This window comes from Trichomycterus rosablanca, chromosome 26 (assembly GCF_030014385.1).
Source record: "Trichomycterus rosablanca isolate fTriRos1 chromosome 26, fTriRos1.hap1, whole genome shotgun sequence".
In the NCBI taxonomy this organism is placed as follows: domain Eukaryota; kingdom Metazoa; phylum Chordata; class Actinopteri; order Siluriformes; family Trichomycteridae; genus Trichomycterus; species Trichomycterus rosablanca.
The window spans coordinates 11,082,956-11,107,006 of record NC_086013.1 but is presented as its reverse complement, the minus strand read 5'-3'; the positions used below and the strand labels follow the sequence as shown (position 1 = coordinate 11,107,006).

The 24,051-nt window shown below is 38.6% G+C and overlaps 2 protein-coding genes across 5 annotated transcripts in view; one reads left to right on the top strand and one right to left on the bottom strand.

Annotated features, from left to right (window-relative positions):
• Positions 1–6,777, top strand: part of fam222ba (family with sequence similarity 222 member Ba) — an 83,580-nt gene extending 76,803 nt beyond the window's left edge. For all 4 annotated transcript variants that reach the window (XM_062988689.1, XM_062988688.1, XM_062988690.1 and 1 more), the window contains one exon: positions 1,833–6,777. In XM_062988689.1, the coding sequence (XP_062844759.1) occupies positions 1,833–3,526 (1,694 nt within the window). In that variant the 3' untranslated portion in view covers positions 3,527–6,777. The remainder of the gene's footprint in view (positions 1–1,832) is intronic.
• A 2,526-nt stretch (positions 6,778–9,303) lies between these two features.
• On the bottom strand, positions 9,304–19,313 carry LOC134303196 (transient receptor potential cation channel subfamily V member 1-like). Its single transcript, XM_062988529.1, is given in 15 exon segments — positions 9,304–9,962; positions 10,054–10,148; positions 10,950–11,068; positions 12,765–13,099; positions 13,179–13,245; positions 14,022–14,187; positions 14,871–14,941; positions 15,164–15,259; positions 15,452–15,607; positions 15,976–16,152; positions 17,558–17,850; positions 17,937–18,074; positions 18,619–18,771; positions 18,875–19,014; positions 19,102–19,313. Coding segments are annotated over 15 exon segments (2,322 nt in total). The 3' UTR covers positions 9,304–9,858.
• Positions 19,314–24,051: the final 4,738 nt, after the last annotated feature.

Here is a 24,051-nt window from a genome sequence, read left to right as displayed (position 1 = left end):
CCACCTCGTTTCTACACACACTGTCTATTTTATCAGCTCTACTTACCATAAAGAAGCACTTTGTAGTTCTTCATTTACTGACTGTAGTCCATCTGTTTCTCTACATGCTTTGTTAGCCCCCTTTCACCTTGTTCTTCAATAGTCAGGACCCCCACAGGACCACCACAGAGCCGGTATTATTTAGGTGGTGGATCAGTCTCAGCACTGCAGCTACACTGACATGGTGGTGGTGTGTTAGTGTGTGTTGTGCTGGTATGAGTGGATCAGACACAGCAGCGCTGCTGGAGTTTTTAAATACCGTGTCCTCTCACTGTCCACTTTATTAGACACTCCTACCTAGTTGGTCCAACTTGTAGATGTAAAGTCAGAGACGATCGCTCATCTATTGCTGCTGTTTGAGTTGGTCATCTTCTAGACCTTCATCAGTGGTCACAGGACGCTGCCCACAGGGCGATGTTGGCTGGATATTTTTGGTTGGTGGACTATTCTCAGTCCAGCAGTGACAGTGAGGTGTTTAAAAACTCCATCAGTATTAGTGTGTCTGATCCACTCATACCAGCACAACACACACTAACACACCACCAACCATGTCAGTGTCAATGCAGTGCTAAGAATGATCCACCACCCAAATAATACCTGCTCTGTAGTGGTCCTGTGGGGGGGTCCTGACCATTGAAGAACAGCATGAAAGGGGGCTAACAAAGCATGCAGAGAAACAGATGGACTACAGTCAGTAATTGTAGAACTACAATGTGCTGATATATGGTAAGTGGAGCTGATAAAATGGACAGTGAGAGTAGAAACAAGCAGGTGGTTTTAATGTTATGGCTGATTGGTGTGTATTGGTGTATTTCTCAGCGTATAGCACAGCTGGTAGAGTCGGTACTGCTGTCTGGATTTTACCCACCTTCCATAATCGTGAAAGGTGTTTGGCTTTTCAAAATTGGGTATGAGTTAGAGTCAGTCTAACTCTAATCTATTAGTACAACAATTCTTAGCAATGGGAGTTGTGGATGACCATATACTTTTGGTCATACAGCTTATCATATAATATGCATAATCACACTATTAATGAACTCCTTTGTGCATGGGAAAGGTTGTCATCCTACCCCTTGCCGGGGTAATTGTATTGATTTGCTGTGACCTTTTCCTTAAAGGGGGCAAATGGACCCAAACAGTGCTAGACAACCACTTTTTAACTTTACACTATATAGTGCCTGAAGATGTCAATGTTAGATGTCCTCTTGGTCACCCAGGTCCTCAGCCTCCCCCTGCTCTTTTGCTCCAACAGTAGCAGCAGCACCTCCAACAGCCTCCTCCAGGCTTGCAGGGTGGTGCTAGGAATCTCACAGATGCCGATGCCCCTCCCAACGTGACTGTTTCTACCTCAACCATTCCACTCTCCGTGGCTGGCGCCTTGCATCAGGGTCACCAGGCTGACCTGAGCACCATAGTGCACCAGATTAACCAGTTCTGGAGCTGGGGCTACGTCAATGTGTTAGTAATAAATATCGTTTCTTAAAATACAAAAGACTATTGAAAGAGCAGCATGTTAAAAATGCACTGAAGTTAAAAATGGGGTTCCTTCCAGCTAATGTGATGTCTCCTTCATCCCGAGACCATGATGACTCAGTGAATTGGCCAGATGTCAGAGGCTTTTTTGTGGCCAGCTTAAACGGGGAACATTAAATTATTAGGACATCCTGTTTCAGCTTACCCAAGGTGCTCTGTGATTTAATTTCTCTTCCAGTTCATTAAGGACCTGCCTGTCGTTAAACCAGTTCCATCCAGTTCCATCATGATAAATCTGTTCCCTTTATTATGTTTTCCAGGGGACACTACACAGAGGATGAGATCAGCCCAGTATCCGACCCCTGCGGACCTCGACGCTTATGCTAAGAAGGTGGCCAACAGCCCGCTCACTATCAAAATCTTCCCCAACAGCGTCAAGGTCCCACAGCGCAACCACGTCCGGCGCACCGTCAACGGTCTGGACGCGGGTGGTGCTCGCTACAGCCCCTATCCCCCTTTGCAGCCTGCAGCCAAGGCTGGCCTTCTGGCCATCGTCAAGGCTCCTATACCCAAGGGCATCGTCAAAGACTTTGCTGGTACTCGTGCGACAATGAGCGCCCCTGGAAGCTCCTACGGCCCAGCATCAAGCACTTTAACCCTTCAGCATGCGCCTCAGCCTGTTCAGAGACCTCCTCACCATCAGCAAGGTCTGCAACAACACGCTCAACCTATCCAGTCGATTCAGCAGCAACACCACGGACTCGGGCATCATCCGTCATCGGCTATGTCTCAGAACCCACAGAGCATGAGCAGGACGCAGCCTCTTTCTCATCTCCCTCCTCATGGTCACCCAGGTCCTCAGCCTCCCTCTGCTCTTTTGCTCCAACAGCAGCAGCATCACCTGCAACAGCCTCCTCCAGGCTTGCAGGGTGGTGCTAGGAAACTCACAGATGCCGATGCCCCTCCCAATGTGACTGTTTCTACCTCAACCATTCCACTCTCCATGGCTGGCGCCTTGCATCAGGGTCACCAGGCTGACCTGAGCACCATAGTGCACCAGATTAACCAGTTCTGCCAAGCTAGGGCCCAAGGAGCTGGGGCTACGTCTATGTGTGAAGGACAGATCGCCAATCCTAGTCCCATAAGTCGCAACTTGCTTATCAACGCCAGCTCCCGAGTGGCCATGCACAGCGGGCATTCCAGTGCTGTACCTCCGGGCCTTGGGCACGCCTCATGCACCATCGGAGGCCCAGATAAAGCAGCGGGGGCTGCCCCATTGGGTGTTGGAGTACCTGCTCACAACATGGGCAGTGTAAACAGGATGGCAGTGTATCACAATGATTTACAGCAGCAACATGTACAGCATCAACAGAACCACCAACAGCATCCGGTTTGCCACCAACAGCAGCAGCAGATGAGGTCATGGAACCAGCATCAGCTAGTACACTTGCAACAAGTCTCAGACGGCCCTGGGCACTCTTGCAAACCTGCCCCAAGAGACCCAGGCTTCCTGTGTAAAAGCATGACCTACCCATCAGAGTTGTGTGTTGGGCAGCCTTATGCACTCAAACCCCTCATGGATAAACCTACACCCTCGCCGCCGGTTGTCAACAATAACAACGGGAGCATGCCACCCGGCACCGTGGCGCACTACGCCAACGGCCAGTACTACCACCAGGTGCCTGTGTGGGGTAGTATTCTCCCTACACCCAACAGCGACAGTTCAGGCTCACAGGATATGCCCGTGCCTTTCCACGTCCCCACAGGCAACGGATCAGGCAGTACCAACCACACCCCAGGGGTGGACTGTGCCCCGGCGGGAGCGACGGCCCATTACCGGCCAACAGGCGTGGCAGGGGGAGCCATGGTGGGACATACTAATCTGATGCAAGCCGCAGATTACATGGGAGGGGACTTCCAGACGCCCTGTTTCCGAGATCAGAATCTTGGCCTGATGGGGAAGATGGCCAGGCCTCCCCCCATGACTCACGGTCAGCACCCAGGGTACAGATAAGCTCCGACACACAGGCTCTGCTCACCGTTTCTGTCTAGTGCAGATGCCCTAGCGCAGTCATCTCCTTTCATGCCCTTTCTGTCTTAAACGGATGATATGCTGGAAAGCATCACTATATGTTTATTTACATAAAGGATTCAGTTCAGAAGAAGAAGAAGAAGAAGAAAGCGATCGCTGGTGTTATACAGGACTTGAACACATCTAACAGAGCAGTGTTTTCATTTTTTTTCCTTCTTTTAATCGTCATTCTTGCAAGTGATCAATTTTCCAAAAGGAAGTGTTTTAATTAAGTGTTGGTTTTGCTTTGTGCTTAGTCCTCTATTATCACTTCAGATCCCTCAGTCTCATTGGTTTAAGAATTTGTGTAATGATACACATATTAATCAGGAGGCTGTGTGATTTTTGCAGAAGAACGTGTACGTGACAGACGGGTAGGCTCATTCGGTCTAGGCACCATTATTAAAGTGCACACTTCTATTAAAGTAGATACATGACAGTTCAGGACTGGCTTGTTGGTGTTTTATGGCGTCCCTGCATCATATCATGCATGGCCTACCAGTAATAGTGCACTGGCATGCTGTCTGCATGGGGCTATTGGAAATAATTTGTAATTGATAAGCACCAGGTACTTTTATTAGATCTGTTTGTGCAGTTACTGACTATAGACTTGGAGACCTTGGGCAGGTTAAGTCTACGTCTGGCACCATTAACCATGAATGATTAACTCTTGGCAGGAATTTATGCTCCAGCCAGAATGTTTGTTGAGGAACCTCAGTAAAGTACACATCAGGATAATGTTTTGGGATCTGGCGAGTCTGATTGGTTTGTCCAGCTTACTCGTGGAAAAAAGTTGGAGAACATCTAGATTTTAATCTCTTGTTCTCTTAAAACCAGCAGATGCTGATCTGGATTCATCATGTTTTTAGATTATTAATGGAACTGTCATGGATTTGATCGGGCTACCACACACATTTAGCCATTCTCTTGAGTGTTCCCTGTAAAATATATTCCCAAACACGAATGCATTTCTGCATTTGTAATTTTTTGCTAATAGGTTTAATATGGCCTGCTCATACGTCTTTCATTCCACAATGGCTTCCATTGTGCCAGTCTGTTTATGGAGTGTTGCATAGATAGTTGGCTCATTGAGTTCTTTTTTACCTCTCTGACCAAGGCCCTACTTGCCCAGGTGCCCATTTGACTGTGGGTCTGTTCGAAAACCTTAGGCAGCTTGCTAAGTTGAGAGAATTCTAATAAGACATCGACTTATAAAGCAGGTTATTCAGATGCACTACTTAGACAGTGATTACATTAATTTTTGCTTACTAAGCTAACAAAATTAGCCCCATGTCATTCAAACCAATGGGATGAGGTGGCACAACATGCTAGCATGTCAATTAACGTCTCTCTCCATGTACCAAAAATGGTTAAATTGTCACTGACGAACCTGAAGAACATTCGTTGCTCCGCATTCGCCCACAGAGTACTTTGTAATTTTTTGTGAGAAAAGTTGTGCCGCACTGAATGCTGGGATTGTCTTCACCCCTAAAGAAGTATCGGATGCTCGCTCGTTATTCAGTCAAAATACCAGTCAAATTTAAGGTACCTTACTAGGCAGCATTTGAAAGCATCTAAGAATTCAGACAGCCTTCTTCTATGGAGCGCATAGGATGACGTAAAATGCGTCTATGTAGAGCTCACTATGTTTTCGAACAGACCCTGTATGTCCAACTAGAAAGGTTCAGTCTTGTGCCAGTCATTGATGCCTTTGTGTTCCTAGGAACACTCAAAGTCTTAGATTGGTTCATACCTATACCCTGATCTATGACTAGCCACAGTTTGATTACAGAGCTCCACAGACACTTCCTTGGACTCCTTGGCTTGGTAAGAAGTGTTTGGTGTAGCCTGCAGACCTTGGTGTAGTCCAGACCTTAAGCCCACTGAAGACCTATGGGATGAATTGAAACTAACTGCAAGCCAAACCGTCTGGTTCATCATTGGTGTCTGACCTTATGACTGATTAATGACCGATAGGGCACAAACTTTTACATATACACTTGCTGGTCCAGGCTTAAGATTCTGGAATAGAATAGGATGGGATTTCAAAAAGGAAGTCCGACAAGCTCATGGTCAGTGTAAACATACAGTCGGCCATGTAGTGTATCAACAAGCAGATGTTATTTTATCTTAATTAATATATATATATAAAAAAAAAAACATTACTTGAATTGAAGACGTAGATGGATTTTGTTAGAAGGTTAGCAGGACTAAACTTACTACTGCAGAGTTGTGGATTGTTACTAATTATTATTTCGTAACTAACTATAAACTATGAACCAAATTGAGACTGAAATTATTCAGTTGTGTGTTTTTAATTTTATTTTGTATTTGTGTGTTTGGTTTAATGGGGATGGGGGGTGAGTTTACTGAAATAGCTTGCTACTGATACTGAGAATTAAATGTCCGAATCGACCAAATTGATCACTTGCAAGATTGCTTGTGGGTAAATCAAGGAGGACTTTTTAAGGGGTGAAATTCATTCAGCAGATGAATCGATTATTTTATTGTACACTGGCTAATCCGCTACACTACTGTAACTTTTATGAAGTGTAATGAATGTGTGAATATGGGTGTGGTTTGTGCGGGAGTGATTGGTAGGTGTGTGTGTGTGTGTGTGGGTGGGTGGATGGGTGGGTTGGTTGGATTTGCCAAAACCCACTTGGCTTGCCTCCCTTTGGAACAGCCCTTATGAAGCCTTAAGTATTTGGTCCTTGGACTTTCCTTTGAAAACAAGCATGGTCATTATGAAACGTATAATACTGATAATTATAAAAATGACTATAAAGGAATAGCAATTTTTCCTTGTTTATTTTTCTTAACTAAAGCTTTTGTTGAATAGAAAAGCAATTCCTTAGAATGAAAAACGAAGAAAAAAGAATAATATTTTATCGTAATTATGTTTTATAGCAATGTGTAGTTCTGGGCTGTAACAAGAATCTTTTTATTCCAAGTTTCAAAGCTTCAGTTTTGCAATTTGTGACTATTTATAATTATAAGCTCTTTTTTTTCTTGTTATTTAAATAAGTTTTCTGTTGTTTTTTTGCTATAGCTGTGAAATGGAGGAAGGTTCTAGAAGACTTTCTCATACGTCACTCTGTGGCCGTTGAATGAATGAATGAAAACTAGAGTGTGTGGACAGTTGTGCTACTCTTTTTGTAATATTGTAATAATAAAATAAAGTTCTAATTTATGTTTGGTGTAGCTTTTTTGGGGTGCGATCTACATACAGTGGTGTCAAACTGTAATTGCCTCATTTTTGCTTGCCTTTAATTGATATTGATATTACTTGATTTCAGAGATGGGGACTTGAGACACAAGTCACACACACACAGCAACTTCAGACACGACTCGGACTCATTTCAAATGACTCGGACTCGACTCATGACTCACAAAAAATGACTTGTAGACAACAAAAGTGAGCAGCATGTGTTAACATTAGTTACGTGTGACAATCATATATATGTATGATCCATCATTCTGATTGTGTAATTTTCTGCTCTCTAATGACGCTCTAGCCGTTTTAACCCGCAACGCACGCAATGGGTAAATGTTCCAGCCAGCTTCCGGCATAGTGATGAAGCGTCGCTCCCTACTCCCTCCTTTGGATTGAAATCTCACTTAAAATGGTGGAATACCCTACGTAGTGCACTTCACAGGAACAACTGGGGTGAATGAAACGCTCCTACAGAATTGGTGCTAATGGTTGGAAGAACTGCTTTCTGAAACGCCTGATTGGCTTTCTAACGAATTAGTGTTTTACTTCACAACTGGGAAAAGTTTGGAGGTTTTTAATTATAAGCACATTTACAAACTAACAGATTATATTCTTAATGGGACACACGGTTATAAATTTAATAGCATCTGGAAGAACATAAGCTAAGGTAAGCAGTGGTTATGGTTTTTGGATTTTGGCCACTGTGCACTTTTGTTTTGCAATGAAAACAAAACGTATCAGTTTAAGCTTTTAACTTGTACCTAGGAAAGTAAAACGGCAAAATACGGTTGCTAATCTGTTGTTGTTTTTTATCTAAACTTACGTATTATTTGTAGGGCTGTCAAACGATTAAAATTTTTTATCGCGATTAATCTCTCGAAAAAATCTGTGTAAATGTTATAGAAAACAAGGATTTTTAAGTGAAATGTTACAATTAAAATGGTGAACACATTTTATGCTAAATGTACTGATGTTAAAAACTGCTGGGACAAGAGAAAACTGTAAGGGAGTTTTATTCACTCACATACTAGGCAGTAAATGTCAGATTGTAGGTTAGAATTTCTCCATCAGCAAACACTAGATCAGCGGTGCTTTAGGTGGGATAAGGCGTAGTTATTGTATCAGACTTTTCTGTGGTTGTATCGTGACAATGGTTTGATGGACGTTTCTACACGAAGTGAGTGTGTTTTGACCCTTTGGGGCTTCCATAGTTCATGAACTAACGTGCTTGACTCAGCTTTCCGGTATTCGGTATAGAAGAAGAAGTTAATTAAGTGTAATAAAGTGTTTTGCTCCCGACAACTTGTGAATATAGCGTGTATTTATTTCTTTATTAAGCAAGTACATCACTACGACGATCGGTTACATTATGTTAACAAACCGCAAATGAAAAACGGTGGCAAGTCCGACATTAAAACGTTGGTTCTACCAGTCAAGTGTCAACATGAACTACAATCTGCGTTAACGGCACTATTTTTTTTAATCGCGTTAAATTGAGGTCGCGTTAATGCGTTATTATCGCGTTAACTTCGACAGCCCTAATTATTTGTTTCTACGCTACATTTCCAATATATGTTTTGTGTATATTATATGACTCATGACTTGCCTCAGACTCTAACCTAAAGACTTGTGACTTGACTCGGACTTGTTATTTGTGAACATGTCTGCTTGGTATTACGCTAAAACAACTTGAGTAATAAGTCATTACAACCATTAAAAACATGCACTTTGGCTAGTTGAACACAACTAGGCTTGAATTTAGGCAAATAAATTTGGTGTAAAATGTGTAAAAATGTTTCTTTTTCCTATTCCACTATGCTAAGCAGAAAGGGTTTAACATCTCTTATGACCTAGGACTCAACTAAACCACAGTGAGAGCCATTATCTCTCAAAGGAAAAACATTTAGCAAATGTTGTCAGTTGTACATCAACCCTGGATTGGCCAACCTAGATAGATTACAACATTTATAAGCATATTTATTACCAGGATAAAGTGATGGTAAAACAGACAATAAATGAATGAATATTTTGCTGATATTGATCAGAACAGCAATATTTTACACTGTGGATCTATGAACTGGAAGTCTAACAAAATTTAAGTAACTAAATAAAAAAAAGTGTTTTTTGTGCTGATTAATACCTTGGAAATAAATGAAGTCGATATAAAATGTTGCTAAATCAGTATGTTCTACATATAGGACAGTGTTGGTAACATGAGGAGAACATTGACCCAGTAACATTTAACAGATGCTACATTTAGCCTATGTAGTGACCACCTAAATATCAACACAGAAATAACTAAAAGATAAATAACGTGTCTGCCACCCAAATATGCTTAAAAATGGAATTCATAACGTTGTGTTTAGCTCTACAGGAATTCTAACACACTTCTAATGGCAAACCGGTGTTTGTTTGTGTTTGTTGGCAATTCCACACCTTACCGAAAGAGGGCAGAAAAGCCACACAATGGATATTACAGACACATTCTTAATATTGTTTATTGGCCACGTGTATTACAACTGTACAAACAAATATTAACATCTATAAAACATCTCATTTGCATACAATATCCAGGGTAACTACATAAATAACACGTGGAGTATAACAAGTATATATCCAGCTATATATCAAGATTCATTAATTCATCTGTACATTCATTTAATCACTACAGATGTTCTGAAACATCTGGGTGTTGGGGACATTGTGTGCAGGAAATCTACAGCAGTCACTCCAGCTAAGTGCATTTCAAGATAAAATAAACAGACATGATAACAAGAGGAGATTCCAAACTCCCCATACACTAACAGATTCTAGCATTAAACCTATCAACTACTGTATTTGGTTTGTGCAGTAATTCCACATCTTGCCAAAAGAGGGCAGCAAATTCACACATTAGATACATTCTTTATCTTGTTTAATGACCTCAGTTAAAACAGTACAACATTTGAGAGCCTATGATGAACAGTGAAGCCTGTCCTCCAAAGCTTCCATCATTTTAAAAATAGACCTGAATAAATACACAAGCACGACAACCATAGACAGTTTAGTATTTAGGGGGTCACTCTAAAATAGATTTGAGGGGTTTTAGCTCATGTCCTTGTTCTGAGCGATTCCTTGACCTGCGTAGGCTGAGGTTGCGCAGAAACCCACCCTGGCTGTACTCTGAGGAAAATGATAGTCAAATGTTTATGTATTTTAAGGTTTAACTTGTTTAGGGATAAAGATTATTATTCCTAAAATAACATATGAGTACCTGTCTGAGGTGATATGTCACTGCTAAAATCCCCAGGTTCCTCGCTGATGATGCTTAGGTTGTGGTTCCATTTCTTCCAATTGACTTCCTCCACTCTGCAAGAGACATTGAGCCATGTGTCGATTACTGCCTGCCCTCTCTGCAGCATTTTAACACCAATTAAATTGCTCACACATTCTGCAAAATGTGCATGCATGTGTGTCATTAATGCAACATCACGACCTTTCTGCTTGGAATGCTCTGCTTTAACACAGATTAAGGACACTATAAGGTCAAAGGTATTTGGACACCTGACCATGAGCTTGTCGGACATCCCATTAAAAAAAACCAAATGGTATTAATTAAAAAGAGTGGGGTCACTGAAGTTTCTTTAATCCAAGCTTTCCTTCATGTGTTTATAGATCTATAGCACAGGAAGCCATGCTGGAACAAGAAAAGACCCCCTAAACTCTTGCTGCTAAGTTAAAAGCATATAATTTCCATTTAAATGTGTACAAATAACATGGATTTAAAATGTGTTATAGTATGGCAGGGCGCATCTACAACCCACAATATCTCATTCAGTAGATGTTTTATGTCACTAGTAAGAACAGAATGTGTTTTTCTCATAAATATTCCACTAATTTAATAGTTAATTCAGAAATCTATGAAATCCAGCAACTGCATGTTGATTTCTGTAACATCTTAAATAAACTAGCTGCTTAGGATAGACAAGGCAGATTGTCCAGGAACATTGACTATACATGATTAGAGACATGAATCTAAGGAATAGCCCATTTCTGGTCCTTATTATGCACAACTTTACACCAATATCTCATTATTTAGGACAATGTCTGACAAAACACTGTATATCACCAATGAATGCTAATTATGGTTACAGCTTTTTTTTATTCAACCTGAGACACCAACGCCAATCTTCTTCCTCTTTCTGGCTCAGGTTTCTCTTCACTCCAGAGCGTAGCTTTGTCTTCAGGCAGCAAAAACTTCTCTCAATGTCCAAGGTTGTGATGGCACGCTGTGAGATCACAAACATTGCAAGATTAAAGACTTGGTCAAATAATAAAATCTCAATTAATAAAATGTCAATAAAATTTGATTAACATTTACTACACTGTATGGTCTGAACGACATATGTGAACACCATTGATTTAGGTGTTTCTGCTACACAAATTGCTAACAGGTTTTTCAAAATCAAATTTAAACTTTGAGGCAACAGTTTGAGGAAGACCCTTTGCACAAAAACTGTTGGAATAAAGCCTTCTTTTAAATGAACAGGCTTAGAATTCTACAGACACACTCAAAGATTTATGTGGTAAGTCTTTCTAGCAGAGAAAAGGTTGTTATAGTTTCATATTAATTACATATTAATGAATGTGAGGTCCAACAAGCTCATGGTTAGATATCTAAAACTTAAAGTTTTCGAGTGCAGGCAACATGTTTAACTATAGTAAATAAAGTCCTTTTCACATCTGGCATAGAGAAACCACACATATTTGACAATGGTTTCAAGCCTGGCCCTACAAATATCTTTTTATAATTTTATGTATGGTTGACAGTAAAAAAATTTTTATTATTTATTTATTATTTTCCAATTTTGTGTTGAGAAATAATCCTTTTAAACTGATTTTAGGATTCCTTTAGGAGGTTTGGCACATAATGGTGAACCCACTTGTTACCCGTTTACCTGCTTAGTAAATAAAAAGTAATTGTAGGACAATAAAGTAAGAGAGAAAGGATGGTAATTTTTACTTTTGGCACAGAGCAATCAACATCTGTTTTCTCCCAAAAACAAGCTTAGGTTTGGATTCAAATAATGAAGTGACCAACTGTTTTAAGTTTACAATGTTTTTCCATAGTACGCTGCTATATTTATCACAGAAGCATGACAATTTCTTATGCAAAGCTGTCTGAGGGCTCGAAAGTCACACACTTTGACTGTGGTTTCTAGCCTTGCTTTATACGAGGGTTCTTCAAAAAGTTTCCGCACTATTTTAACTCTATTTATGAAGAATTTCAAAACCAAATGACATCACTTTTTTACATCACCTTCCTATGCATTTTTCTCAGCGTCTTACCAACTTTTTAATGCCATCGGCAAAATGTTTTTGGTTAAGCACGTAGCCACTGATGCAGCGCTGCTTTCACATCATCATCACATGAAAATCTTCTTCCCCTTAAAGCTTCTTTGAGCGTCCAAAAAGGTGGAAATCAGATGGCTCTCGGTCTCTCAAACACGACCAATTACTGCTCCTCCTGTCCTCACTGTTTCCAAAGAAAATATAAAAGTGCGGAAACTTTTTGAAGATCCCTTGTACATACCGGGATTTTTTTTCCGATTCCCCGAATCTGTTTACAATACTATGCATGGTATATGGTGAAAATATTATTTATTTATTTATTTATTTGCAATATTTTTGACTATTCTCTCAGGAAAGTTCAGCACAAAGTGGTTAACCATGACCCATTTGTTTTGCAATGGTTTTATGTGAATGTTCTATAAACATTTCACTTTAATTTGGGCCCCAGTACCAACATTTCCAGGAACTCATGAATTTATGGATCTCACAGTGGCACCTTCAAGCTGAAACAGTAAATAAACTTTCCCAAACTGTTGGTACACATTTATAAGCATTTAATATATTGTACATTATTGTTTTTTATCACCTGTTAGCAATTTGTGCTCCTAAACTAATAAAACTAAGGTTTTATACCTGTAATTTCCAGATTCTGGCACTCTCCTCGGACATCTCCTCCACACTCTTGTTCATCAGGGCAATCAGCATGTTCAGAAGCAGAACGTACGTCAGCACAATGTACGATATGAGCAGCACGTAGAATATGTGTTTATATTGATAGTTATCTGTGAACTCCAGGTCACCCATGCCTATGGTGAACTTAAAGAGCTCCAGAATGGTGAAGGATAAGTCATTGTAAGTGGGCTTCTTGCAGCCTGTGTTGTTTGGGTCGTCTATGAACATAGAACGACCTTTTCCTCTCCGCGATTGTACATCAGGTGAGTTTCCCTCCTCAAGCAGAGTCACCACAGCTGTACAGAGGGTAAAAATAACATGCTTTAGTGACTGGCAGGACTACCGCAGAGAGAGAAATTCTAGTGTGAAATGTACCTGCTGAAAATCCAACAAGGAAGACGATGTAGACGAAAAGGAAGCGCAGAATGTGGCTAAGGATCATCTAGTCAAACAGAATGGGAGAAGTGAGTACATGTAAGCCAATCCTTAGAATCATGTTAGCAACAGAATCCCCCACATGAGGTTCACTCACAGACTCTAGGTAGAATACTCCTAATGATTTTTAAAAAATAGTATTTTTCATTTAATGATGTCAATGAGATTCGAATATTTATTCTTTTTTGGAGCTTTTGTGTCCACATGCATTAAGAGTAAAAAATACCTTAGCTATAAGCTAACATACAGTATATGCAAATAATATAACTTATTATTTTGCCACCTTCTGGCATCTTTTTGGATCTTTTTCAAAAATGTGGCCATGAATATTGCATCATTATGCCCACATATGGTTGAGTGACCCTGCAAGACCTTGTGATCCTCAGAAAGGAGTGTGCCACTCTCCTGATGGACTGTGTGTTATTTTCAGTCATGATGCACTGCAATGCACTTGTGTCAGTTTTTGGTATACAGCCACAAATAGCCTAAAAGATAACTTATGTACTTATATATGAAGTATATACAGTATACATATATAAAATAAATAAGGTAACTGTTGGTTACACGGTTCTACATCTCAGTCACTCAGGTGGCAAGAAGACAGGTACTATGAAAGGTACTAAAGGTACCTGGTGATCTTTCACTTACTTTAAGAACCATGGTTAAACCAGAAAATGAACGATCATTTGTCAACATAAGACAAAAGTAAACATTTCAATTACGCTAAACATTTAAAAAATCTATTAGTTACTATTAACTTTAGAAAAGGAGAATGGCAATCACCCTCTGGATCATAACGCTGTAGATGCCCATGTGTTGGGATCCTCTGAAAAAGTAGAGTAGATTGACCCAGCTCAGAGCCAGACAAATGACCAGAAAGGCCAGATACTCTTGTCTCTTACCAAAATAGAGCGCCACACAGATCAGAAAGAACATGGCCTGAAAAAAACTACAGCACCAACAGATACATATCAAGCCAAGAAAAATGTCAAATTACTGTCACTGTTATTTTAAATAAAACGTAGCACTGATGTTTTTAGGTTTCATTTAATCAAAATTATAATCCAGCGTCTGAAAAGACCAATGTGAGCTGGATTGTTAGCATTTGTTCTGCTAATCACACTATAGACACACAAGGTAATACTCTCCTGCTAAATGGTTTGCATATTATGATAGTAGAGTTGTGGGGAAAACAATATTCACTACTGTAGTTCAACCTGTACCCACTAGAGCCAAAATTCTACTCTACCATTTCACCTCTCTGTGCACTGAACACTGTGTATGGCTAAAATTATGATAAAACTACTCGTCACTTGTGACTGCTTTCAGTTAAAGGGTAGAAATATAAACAAATCAACAAATTATAATTATTATTGTTATTATTATAACAATGTAGCTTACAGGATGGGACTATATTAATGAAGTAATTAGAAAAAGAAATGGTAATCACACAGTGATTCATATGTCAAACACTATTTATTTCTTTATTCTTATACAGTAGAACAGTTAAAGCAAACCTGCTGTATAAAAGCCTTGGCTCACTGCTGCAACCGAATCACATTCATGACATTCCTTGCAATGACACACTTCCTTTCACATTCTATTGCTTAAATATAGTATAGTAGTACTCACAAAAGCAGGTCAGAACACCCATCTATCAGCAGTGCTTGCAGTGTCGGACGCTTTCTTGTTATGTCAATCAGCTGAAAGAAGAGGGAAAAAGTAGTGTGTGACCATGTGGATGGTGTTTCTCCAGATTTTTCTTCAGGCTTTGTAATGGTTTGTTGTCATGACTTTTGTTTTTACTCTGTTCTCTTACTTGAATGTTGTGCCATTATCATATTGAAGGCTATTGATGTTCATTTCACCAACCTTACAAGTCTTTTTTCTGTCAATTTTTAAACCAAGAAAATTTGGATACACACCCCTCTAATGAAGAAATACAGCGATCCGATAGTTGTGAAGACTTGACCCGCTAGCTCTAGATAGCCTTCAGTTGTCTTCTCAATTGAAAATTTTGGCTGGATAAAACAAACAAATAAAAAAATTTGATTATCCCACCAACAAAGCAGGGTAAGTTTGGGCTTTGAAATCTTCCAATCATCCTGCATTAATCTAAAGTCTTTAAGTTCTAATTCATAAAATTAGAAGATTTTCCAAAAACAATAATTGTCTGGTTGATAATGTGACATGGGACAAACCCACAAACTTACCGGGCCTTCTTTTCGGTAGTAACAGATGAGTGTGAAGATGATCAGGTAAAACAAATAAGCAACAGCCTTAAAGACAAACATCCCGAAGGCAAATCTGTTCCATTTCTCCTCCAGCAAATTATTAAGAGGTTCAATCTGAAGCATCTCTAGACGATTCTGAAACAAGACCATAGCATCAACATCTGACCAAGAATATAAGTTATAATGACTTAAAATACACTATATTGTCAATTATGTAGACCCATGACCAAAAACCATAGACATATATTTCTCCAACACCTTTGAGGCTGTAACAGAATCCTATCTCTGAAAAGGTTTTTACAAGATTCTAAAATGGGTTTTTGACTTAATTTTTTGGGATGAAGTGAACAGAGCTCCAACGTACAGCCACTGTCTTTAATATGATATTCTGTCCACACTAGTTCCTACAAAAATATTTAAATCTAATAATAAGAAGTATAAAAATGTTCAACAATTAAACACACCAGTTTGTTACAAGATTGTAATAAAAACATTTTCCTTACAGGTATCTCTGTGCCATAGACAATAATTTCCAGGACAGAGTTTTTCTCGTAGGTGTCGAGTGAAGCCAGGTCATACAGTGAGGAATACACAGGCCCATAAGCCCACTCTGTGAACTTTCGGGACAGATGCCTGCACTCTTTCTGCTGGAACTCACGATGCAGAATGTGTTCAAACAACTGGTAAAAACAAATTTAAAAACATTAAATGCTTTTAGACCCATTTTAGTCGAAATCTATAGGTTAGTGTCTGCTTAACATCCTGTAAAAGAGCAGGACACAAGTGCATAGACGTAACATTTACTTTAACATTAACTCCGGAACAGGTGGTACAAATTGTATGCAATTAAAACAAAAATCTGTAATTTGTTCTTTTACTTGAATGTTTTTGTAACAGGTAAGGGTATCATGATTGGGTATAAAAGGAGGATCCACCAAAGTTGGGTCTTGACTCACTACTTTGTGTCAAACTTTGTGAGAGAATTGTAAATCAGTTTAAAAAAAAAATTTCTCACAAGAATGCAACTGATTTAGGTTTCCCACCATCAACTGTACATCATATTTTGAAAGGATTCAGGAAATTCTGAGAAATTCCAATTTCCTGATTATTCTTATGTTAATACAAACTGTAGAGAGTTAGTAGAGAGTTCTCACTCATTCACTTTCTTAACTGCTTATCCAATCAGGGTCGCGGGGGGTGTTGGAGCCTATCCCAGCTTTTCAATTAGCGCAAGGCACACAGTAATGCTCTGAACGGGGCGCCAGTCCATCATAGGGCAGACACACACACACACACACACACACATCTACAAAGCAATTCAGTGTCTCCAATTAACCTGACTGCAACCGGAGCTCCAGGAGAAAACCTACGCAGACACGGGGAGAACGTGCAAACTCTGCACAGAAAGGACCTGGAGCACCCCACCTGGGGATTTAACCCAGGACCTTCTTGCTGGAAGGCGACAGTGCTACCCACCGAGCCACCATGCTGCCTAGTAGAGAGTTAAATACCTTAAATCCTTGCAAATACTCAATGACAAATTGTTTTTGAATGTTGAAACTATTGGATTACTCTGTATTTTATTGCTGACACAGACTTAAGCTAACTTTGCTCATAAAGGACTAAGCTTTTCTGAATTCTCCCCCAAATACGTTAATTATGTAATCAAAGGGAAAATACAAATCTGTGTGATTTATATATTTATTTGTCAGACACTTTTATCTAAGGGGATGTATATAATAGAGCTGATAATTTAAAGGTTTAGAGCCTTGTCCAGGAGCACAGCTTTGGCAATGATGGTTAGAATTAACTGCTAGGCCACCGCTGTCCACAGAAATAGTCTTTAATTATCTTGGCTACTTAATGAGCTAGTGAAACCACATTTTAGACTAATGAAAAAGATAAGAAGCCTCTCAGATAACCTTTTTTATATTAGGTATTTGACCCAAATGACTGACCAAACAGAGTAAACATCAGCTAAAACTTGATACATCCTAAAGAAAGAGGTAGAACGATAATAGGAATAGGTAATGTTAGCTTACTAACTATTATGTACAGTACCTCTCAAACAACAATGACTCTTACCCCAATCTTGCCCTTTTTAGCAGCCAGCTTGATAGGTGTAAGTCCCTGATTGTTCTCAATGTCCTCCAGCTTGGTATGTTTTGGATTTTTGACAGCATCCTTGGTAAGAATGTAATCGTACATAGAAATGACAAAGTCAGTGTTCTCATCACTGTTATCAGCCACCATCACAAGAGCATGAAGAACTGTATTGCCCAGAGAGTCTGTATGCCTTATGTCTGCGTTTTTCTCTAAAAGGAGGTCTACCATGTCCCTTTGATTGGTACAGGCTGCCAGACACAGTGGAAGCTCCCCTATGGAAAAACAGACTTTATTATTTAACAATAAAAAACAACAAAATCTTTAAAGTCATCAAGTCAACATCCTGCCATGGACTTACCAAAGTAGAAACATGTTTCACCATGTGGCTGGAAGAATTTCCCACATGCCTTTGCATGAACTTGTGCCCCTTTGTCAAGTAGCAACCTAGCAAAGTGCTTATTCCGTCTTTCAATGGCGATATGAAGAGCTGTCTGTCCTGCACCAGCCAAACAGAAACATTGTGTGTAATAAAAACTAAATAAAAAAAACTATAAAGGAGGGCCAGTAAGCAACAGGCTCATGATCAGGAGTCTACATTCTTTTGGCCCTTATATATCACTCAGATATCAGTATATCACTAATATTGCCGTAATATATGTCCAAAAAGTAAAAGTACCACCATCAGATTTAAACAACACAAGACACAAGAATAAGAACGTGTCCCTTAATATTCCAAAACATGGGCATTCATATGAAGTGTGTCAGTGGAATTTTGTGCCCATTTATTTAAAAAAGCACTGTGCATGGCCCTCTTTTAGGCCACTAGTTAATCCTACTAAATTTGCCAAACCATATCCTTATGGACCTCCTTAGAAAATGCCAAATTGAAGGCAATTGATAGATTTTACATAAATACCAGGAAATACTCAATAAATATGATATGTCCACATACTTTGGTCAAATAGTATAACAGTATAATGAATAGTATGAAAAGTATACTGTACACATACAAATTTTACATAAAAAACAAGTATATTTACCCTCATAGTAGGGGTCTGTATATGCTGCATTTACTAACTTATCCAGATGTCCCATCCTTTCTGCAATTTCCAACAAGTGCTCCACTGTATCATTCTGTTCATTTTTAGTGTTGAGCAGGGCCTTCATCAGGGCTGTTTTTCCACTGGGTCGATCTATGCAAGATTAAACAATTTAAGACTGAAACTTAAATCATTTGTTTAAAAAATGATTATTTTATGTGTGTAGAAATACAGAAGTTCTGTACGAATGACTTACATTCCATGCTTGTGAGCTTCTTGTTGTTTTTATTCAGATACTCCTCCAAGCCACTGAGTCTAGCAATGTCACCGCTGGACACTGCATCAAAAATTCTCTCAATGTCAAATTTATCATATAGAACTGGATCTTCTTGTTGACTACAGGAAAAATACCAAACAGATACCAAACAGACATGATATGACCCCAACTAAAATGCCAACCTTAAATTACTTACTTTTACTTACTTTTAGACTTTGACTTACTTTACAAAGCTCAGGTTAATTTGGACATCGCCGGAGATCTTGCCATAGTCTGTTGTGATGTTGGTGTCCATTGTTTTTTTGGCTTTCTCTGAATAGCCCATTCCAGACTGGAAACAATCGTCTCCGGCTGCTGATGCCTCCTTATCTGTCCTGTCATATTTCTCAAATAAGAAGAGTTTCTTCGGTTTGTCCATTGCTTTCAGCTTCTGTGTTACAAATGAGAAAGAAGGCATCCATGTTATTTATATGAAATGTACATGCTTATTAATTAAGTGAAACAGGAGGAAAATCTAGCTAAACACAGAAACGTGGAGCTTTTAGAGTGAATCTGACGGTTATTCCACACAAATGCAGATTCGTCTCATATGCGCACTTTGATGAAGTATTTCCGCACTGTTCAAGCCGAGCGCTGAACAATGCAACTGTTCATTAATTAACTGCTTTCAGCTTCTGTGTTACAAATCTAAGAAAGAAGGCATCATTCATGTTATTTATATGAAATGTACATGCTTATTAATATGGTTCTAATGGAGTATGTGAAGTATAATTTTTTTTTCATAATAGCTATATAGTCTACATGATCAAAAGTATATGGACACCTCTTCTAATAATGTTCCAGCATTACTTGCCCCAGGGCACTAAACAAGGTCAATTAAGACAAGCTTGGTGTGAAGCTCAGACCTTAACCCCACAAACAAATCTTGTGACAAGCCTGAAGAGTAACCACTGCTATAGCTGCGAAGTAGGAGCCATAATAATTTTAATGAAATGAAGACAAAGCATATGTAAGCTCAGCGGCAAAGATTCTCATGGTCAATCACAAAAAAGGAAGTATATTAATTTTGATAAGTCATTCACTCAACCTCAGTTGTTTCATCAGCTTTCATTTTTACTGTGTATGATCTACACTATATAGCAAAATACATATATAATCTTAAGCTTGGTGGACATGGATGTTGAGCAAGCTTAAGAAATTACATATATGCTTTTTGCTATATAGTGTAGATCGTACACAATAGAGTCTGTCAATCACATGGAAAAAGGAGCTAATGAATAAAAAAACTGAGGTTGAGTACAACATGCCATATCAAAAAGAAATACTTCCTTTTTTGTGAATGACCATGGGCATCTTTGCTTTGGGGCTTAAACATGCTTTGTCTTTGTTTTACAGTTAGTAAAATGCTCCTATAATATGTAATTGGTAGGCATTGAGTTTCAAGGTATTTTTTCCCATAAGGATGTTTGGGAAACCTGTTAAGGTGCACCATGGTCCCATAGACTTACATGTATTTTAGGCTTATGTAAAATGGGGTTGTTTTTGACACTTATACACATATACATGAAAATAACATAAATATAATATAAAAACACTGAAATAAAAAGCTGATTCTTACAATTTTCTCAGCACCCTGTGCTGTAACACAAGTTTAAAAATGAAACAGTGATGAAAATCCAGATAAACACAGATACATGTGGAGCTTGTGAATCTGACGGTTATTCCACACAAATGCAGATTCGTCTCATATGCACACTTTGATGAAGTATTACCGCACTGCTCAAACCGAGCGCTGAACAAAGCGACTTCATTAATAATTTGAAAATACATTTTTTAAAAACAAAACACATTGAGTTTAAGGGAAACGTTCAGTTTAAGGGTACAAATTTCTAAATGAAGGGCATTGACTTTCAAAGATTTTGAGTTTAGGGGACGTTGAGTTACAAGGTACCACTGTATATAATAATTTACATTTTTCTGTCATCCAGCAAACCCATCTTTATTTCGAAATCTGTCTATCTGACCTGTATGGCAAAGAACTGGCAGATAGAGGCGCTTGTGCAGAGTGCATGGGTGAAAAAGGGTTCTGTTAAGGGCTGCGCATGGGTTGGAGGAGGCGTGAGCAGCAATATACCCACCTCGACTGCAAAAAATCAGGGATCCCCAGCAGCGGAAGACAAATTGACTATGCTAAATTGGAAGAAAAATGCATAAAATATAATAATAATAATAATAATAATAATAATAATAATAATAATAATAATAATAATAATAATAATAAAGAAAGTAAATCATGCAAAAATCTGTTAAGGTCTGGCTTGAATTTAGTGAATCAAGATAATTTATATTATTCTAGTTAATAATACATTATTCAAGCTAAATCATCATTTATAATAAGCTAACAATAATAATAAGATGATAATAATAATAATAATAATAAATCAACAGAGTGATTTGAATGTGTATATGGAACCTATTTTTTGTCATATACGTTGTTACAGTATATAAAAATTATAATGGATTTTGTACTTGCGTGTGAGTCCAAGACTTCCTTTTTTACATGTAAAACCCATAAACCAGTGGTCAGCTTGCTCTAAGCACTACCAAACATTGTCTCTTGATGCTCCCGTTACACGATACACCCCTGCAGGCAAAATCCATTTCTGTTTAATGTTTCATTCCTTCAGTGGATGTTTGATCTCTTTCACCTTGAAAAATGCTTTTACAAATGGCCAGTCAAAACCCTTATACAAACCAAGTTTCATGCATTAGCTTCTGAGAGCCTGGCATTACTGTGCATCTATTATGCCACACTATTGATTTCTCAGTTTCTAAATGGCTTACTGTTTTGTTTTTTGTTTTCCCATCACTGGGGTAGGGCTGACATTTTATAAACATAAGGAGATATGTTATTATTTCAAAGAATATTTTAGTAGAGTAAAATGTGTGAATGGAAACACAGCAATTTATAACCCATGCACAAAATTAATATGTATTTCCAAGAATACACATACACATAATGAGTGGGTTAGTATTTATTTATTGGTATAACTAAAGCATTAAAATACACAACTATCAGATCACTTTATGATCAAAATAAAAGATATAAAGAATAAAGAAGAGCACTCACCAGTCATCCAGTGCAATATCCAATTAGTGCAGAGATATAACTTAATACTTAGTAAGGCTCATACCCTGGTTTAGAACGGCATCTTTGTTGTTGGCATTAAGGCTCAATCTTTGGTTTGCTGTAGATGAAGCAGAAGAAAGAGGAAGTGATCACTTGCAAGTAGTATCAGCACTAAGCACTGAGCAAAGAGAGAGAGAGAGTGAAAGAGAGAGAGTTTGTGTGTTACATTAAGATAAAATGTCGACAAATGCCCTAGTTATTGATTTAACAGTTAGTGATTTAAAATTAGAAATGAGGGGTTTCTAATTTCTAATTATAATTAGCAATTCATTATTTATAAATAAATCATTTAGTAATTAGAATCTCAGCAGTGCTATTGGTTGGTCTGTCATCTGCATTAACATGATTGGCTAATGTCAAAAGCAGGGTGGGAAAGGGGACGAATGAAACAGCCTAGCCACTGGGAAGCTCACTGAGTGTCAGTACGCTTTCAGTGCCGGTCCCAAGCCCAGATAGAAATAGGAGGGTTGCATGAAGAAGGGTGTCAGGTCTGGTATGCAGACCAAATCTGTTGTGATGGCCTTATATAAAAAACACATTTATTATCTAGATTTAAAAATGTTTATTCAACTGTTACAATTAAAATGTAATGTATGCTTAATTGCTCTTTTCAGTTTACAGTTGTTGTTTCTGGATTGATTGGATGGGCCTTTAAAGTGCACTAGAAAACTAAAGTGTACTACAAATGAAAGATAAATATAATAGGTAGATAAAGGCTCACACACACACACACACACACACATATTGGCCTTCCCAAAAATATAGGGTGGAGTGTCCAAATCCAACAAGCTCATGGTCAGGTATGATATAGTTTAGGCCGAATAAAACATTATTAATATTAAAAACTGTAAATGTGCAAGTATCAGTGAGACTGTGTGAGTGCACAAAGTGGCAAAAATCTGTTCTTGTTTGAGGATGTGGTTTGTGTCAGACTATGACGCACGTCTTTCTTCTGTACCCTGGTACATGGTATGTATTTACATGTTTTGGGGAAAAGAAACTGCAGGGTATAAAAATGCTTAATTAAAACTGAAGCTGAAACAGAGATTCATTTTTGTCTCAGCAATGGCAAACGTATGTAAATATGTATATATATTTATATATTTATATATGTGTGTGTATGTGTGTATATATATTTTTGGCCAGGCGGTGTATATACAGTATATATACTGTGTATATATACAGTATATATATATGATTTGTCTGTATAACAAAGAGTTAATGTTAATGTATAAGATTTTTAATCTGTGAAATTCATTGTATGCTTGAAATTATTGATTTATTTATTAGGATTTTAACATCATCTCCAATTCACCTCACTTGCATGTCTTTGGACTGTGGGAGGAAACCAGAGCTCCTAGAGGACACCCACATAGACACAGGGAGAACATGCAAATGACACACAGAAAGGACCTGGACCGCTCCAACTGAGAATCAAACCCAGTTACCAGGACCTTCTTGCTGTGAAGCAACAGTGCTACCCACCAAGCCACGGTGCCGCACTGTATGCTTGAAATAACATTCCCTTTAACTTGGATCAGGTTGTTTGTTTACTTTCCTCCTCCATTTACTTTTAAATGTCTCTGTCTAATTGGTGTAAAGCTTATCAGTGTTTTTCTCCATCATGAAAACTTTTAACATTTTAAAATGTATTCTTACATGACCGCCACACAAAACTTACATAAACTTACATAATTTGCCATGCTAAGATTTTGTGGAAGTGGAAGAGACTTATTTTTGTGTGTGAGTCACTTTGGATGTTCTTTTTAATGATTTAACACATTCTTGTTCACTGGGAGTCATAACAATCACAATCCTAAGAGTGAATCATGTGTAACTTGATACCTGGGCCCATTTTCGCTAATGGCGGTGTGGAGGTGCAGAGTAACTGAAAGTGCAGTTCCTTCTACGTCAGCCTGGCTTTGCCCTTTTGGGAACTCAGCCAGTAACATGGTGATCTTCTTAT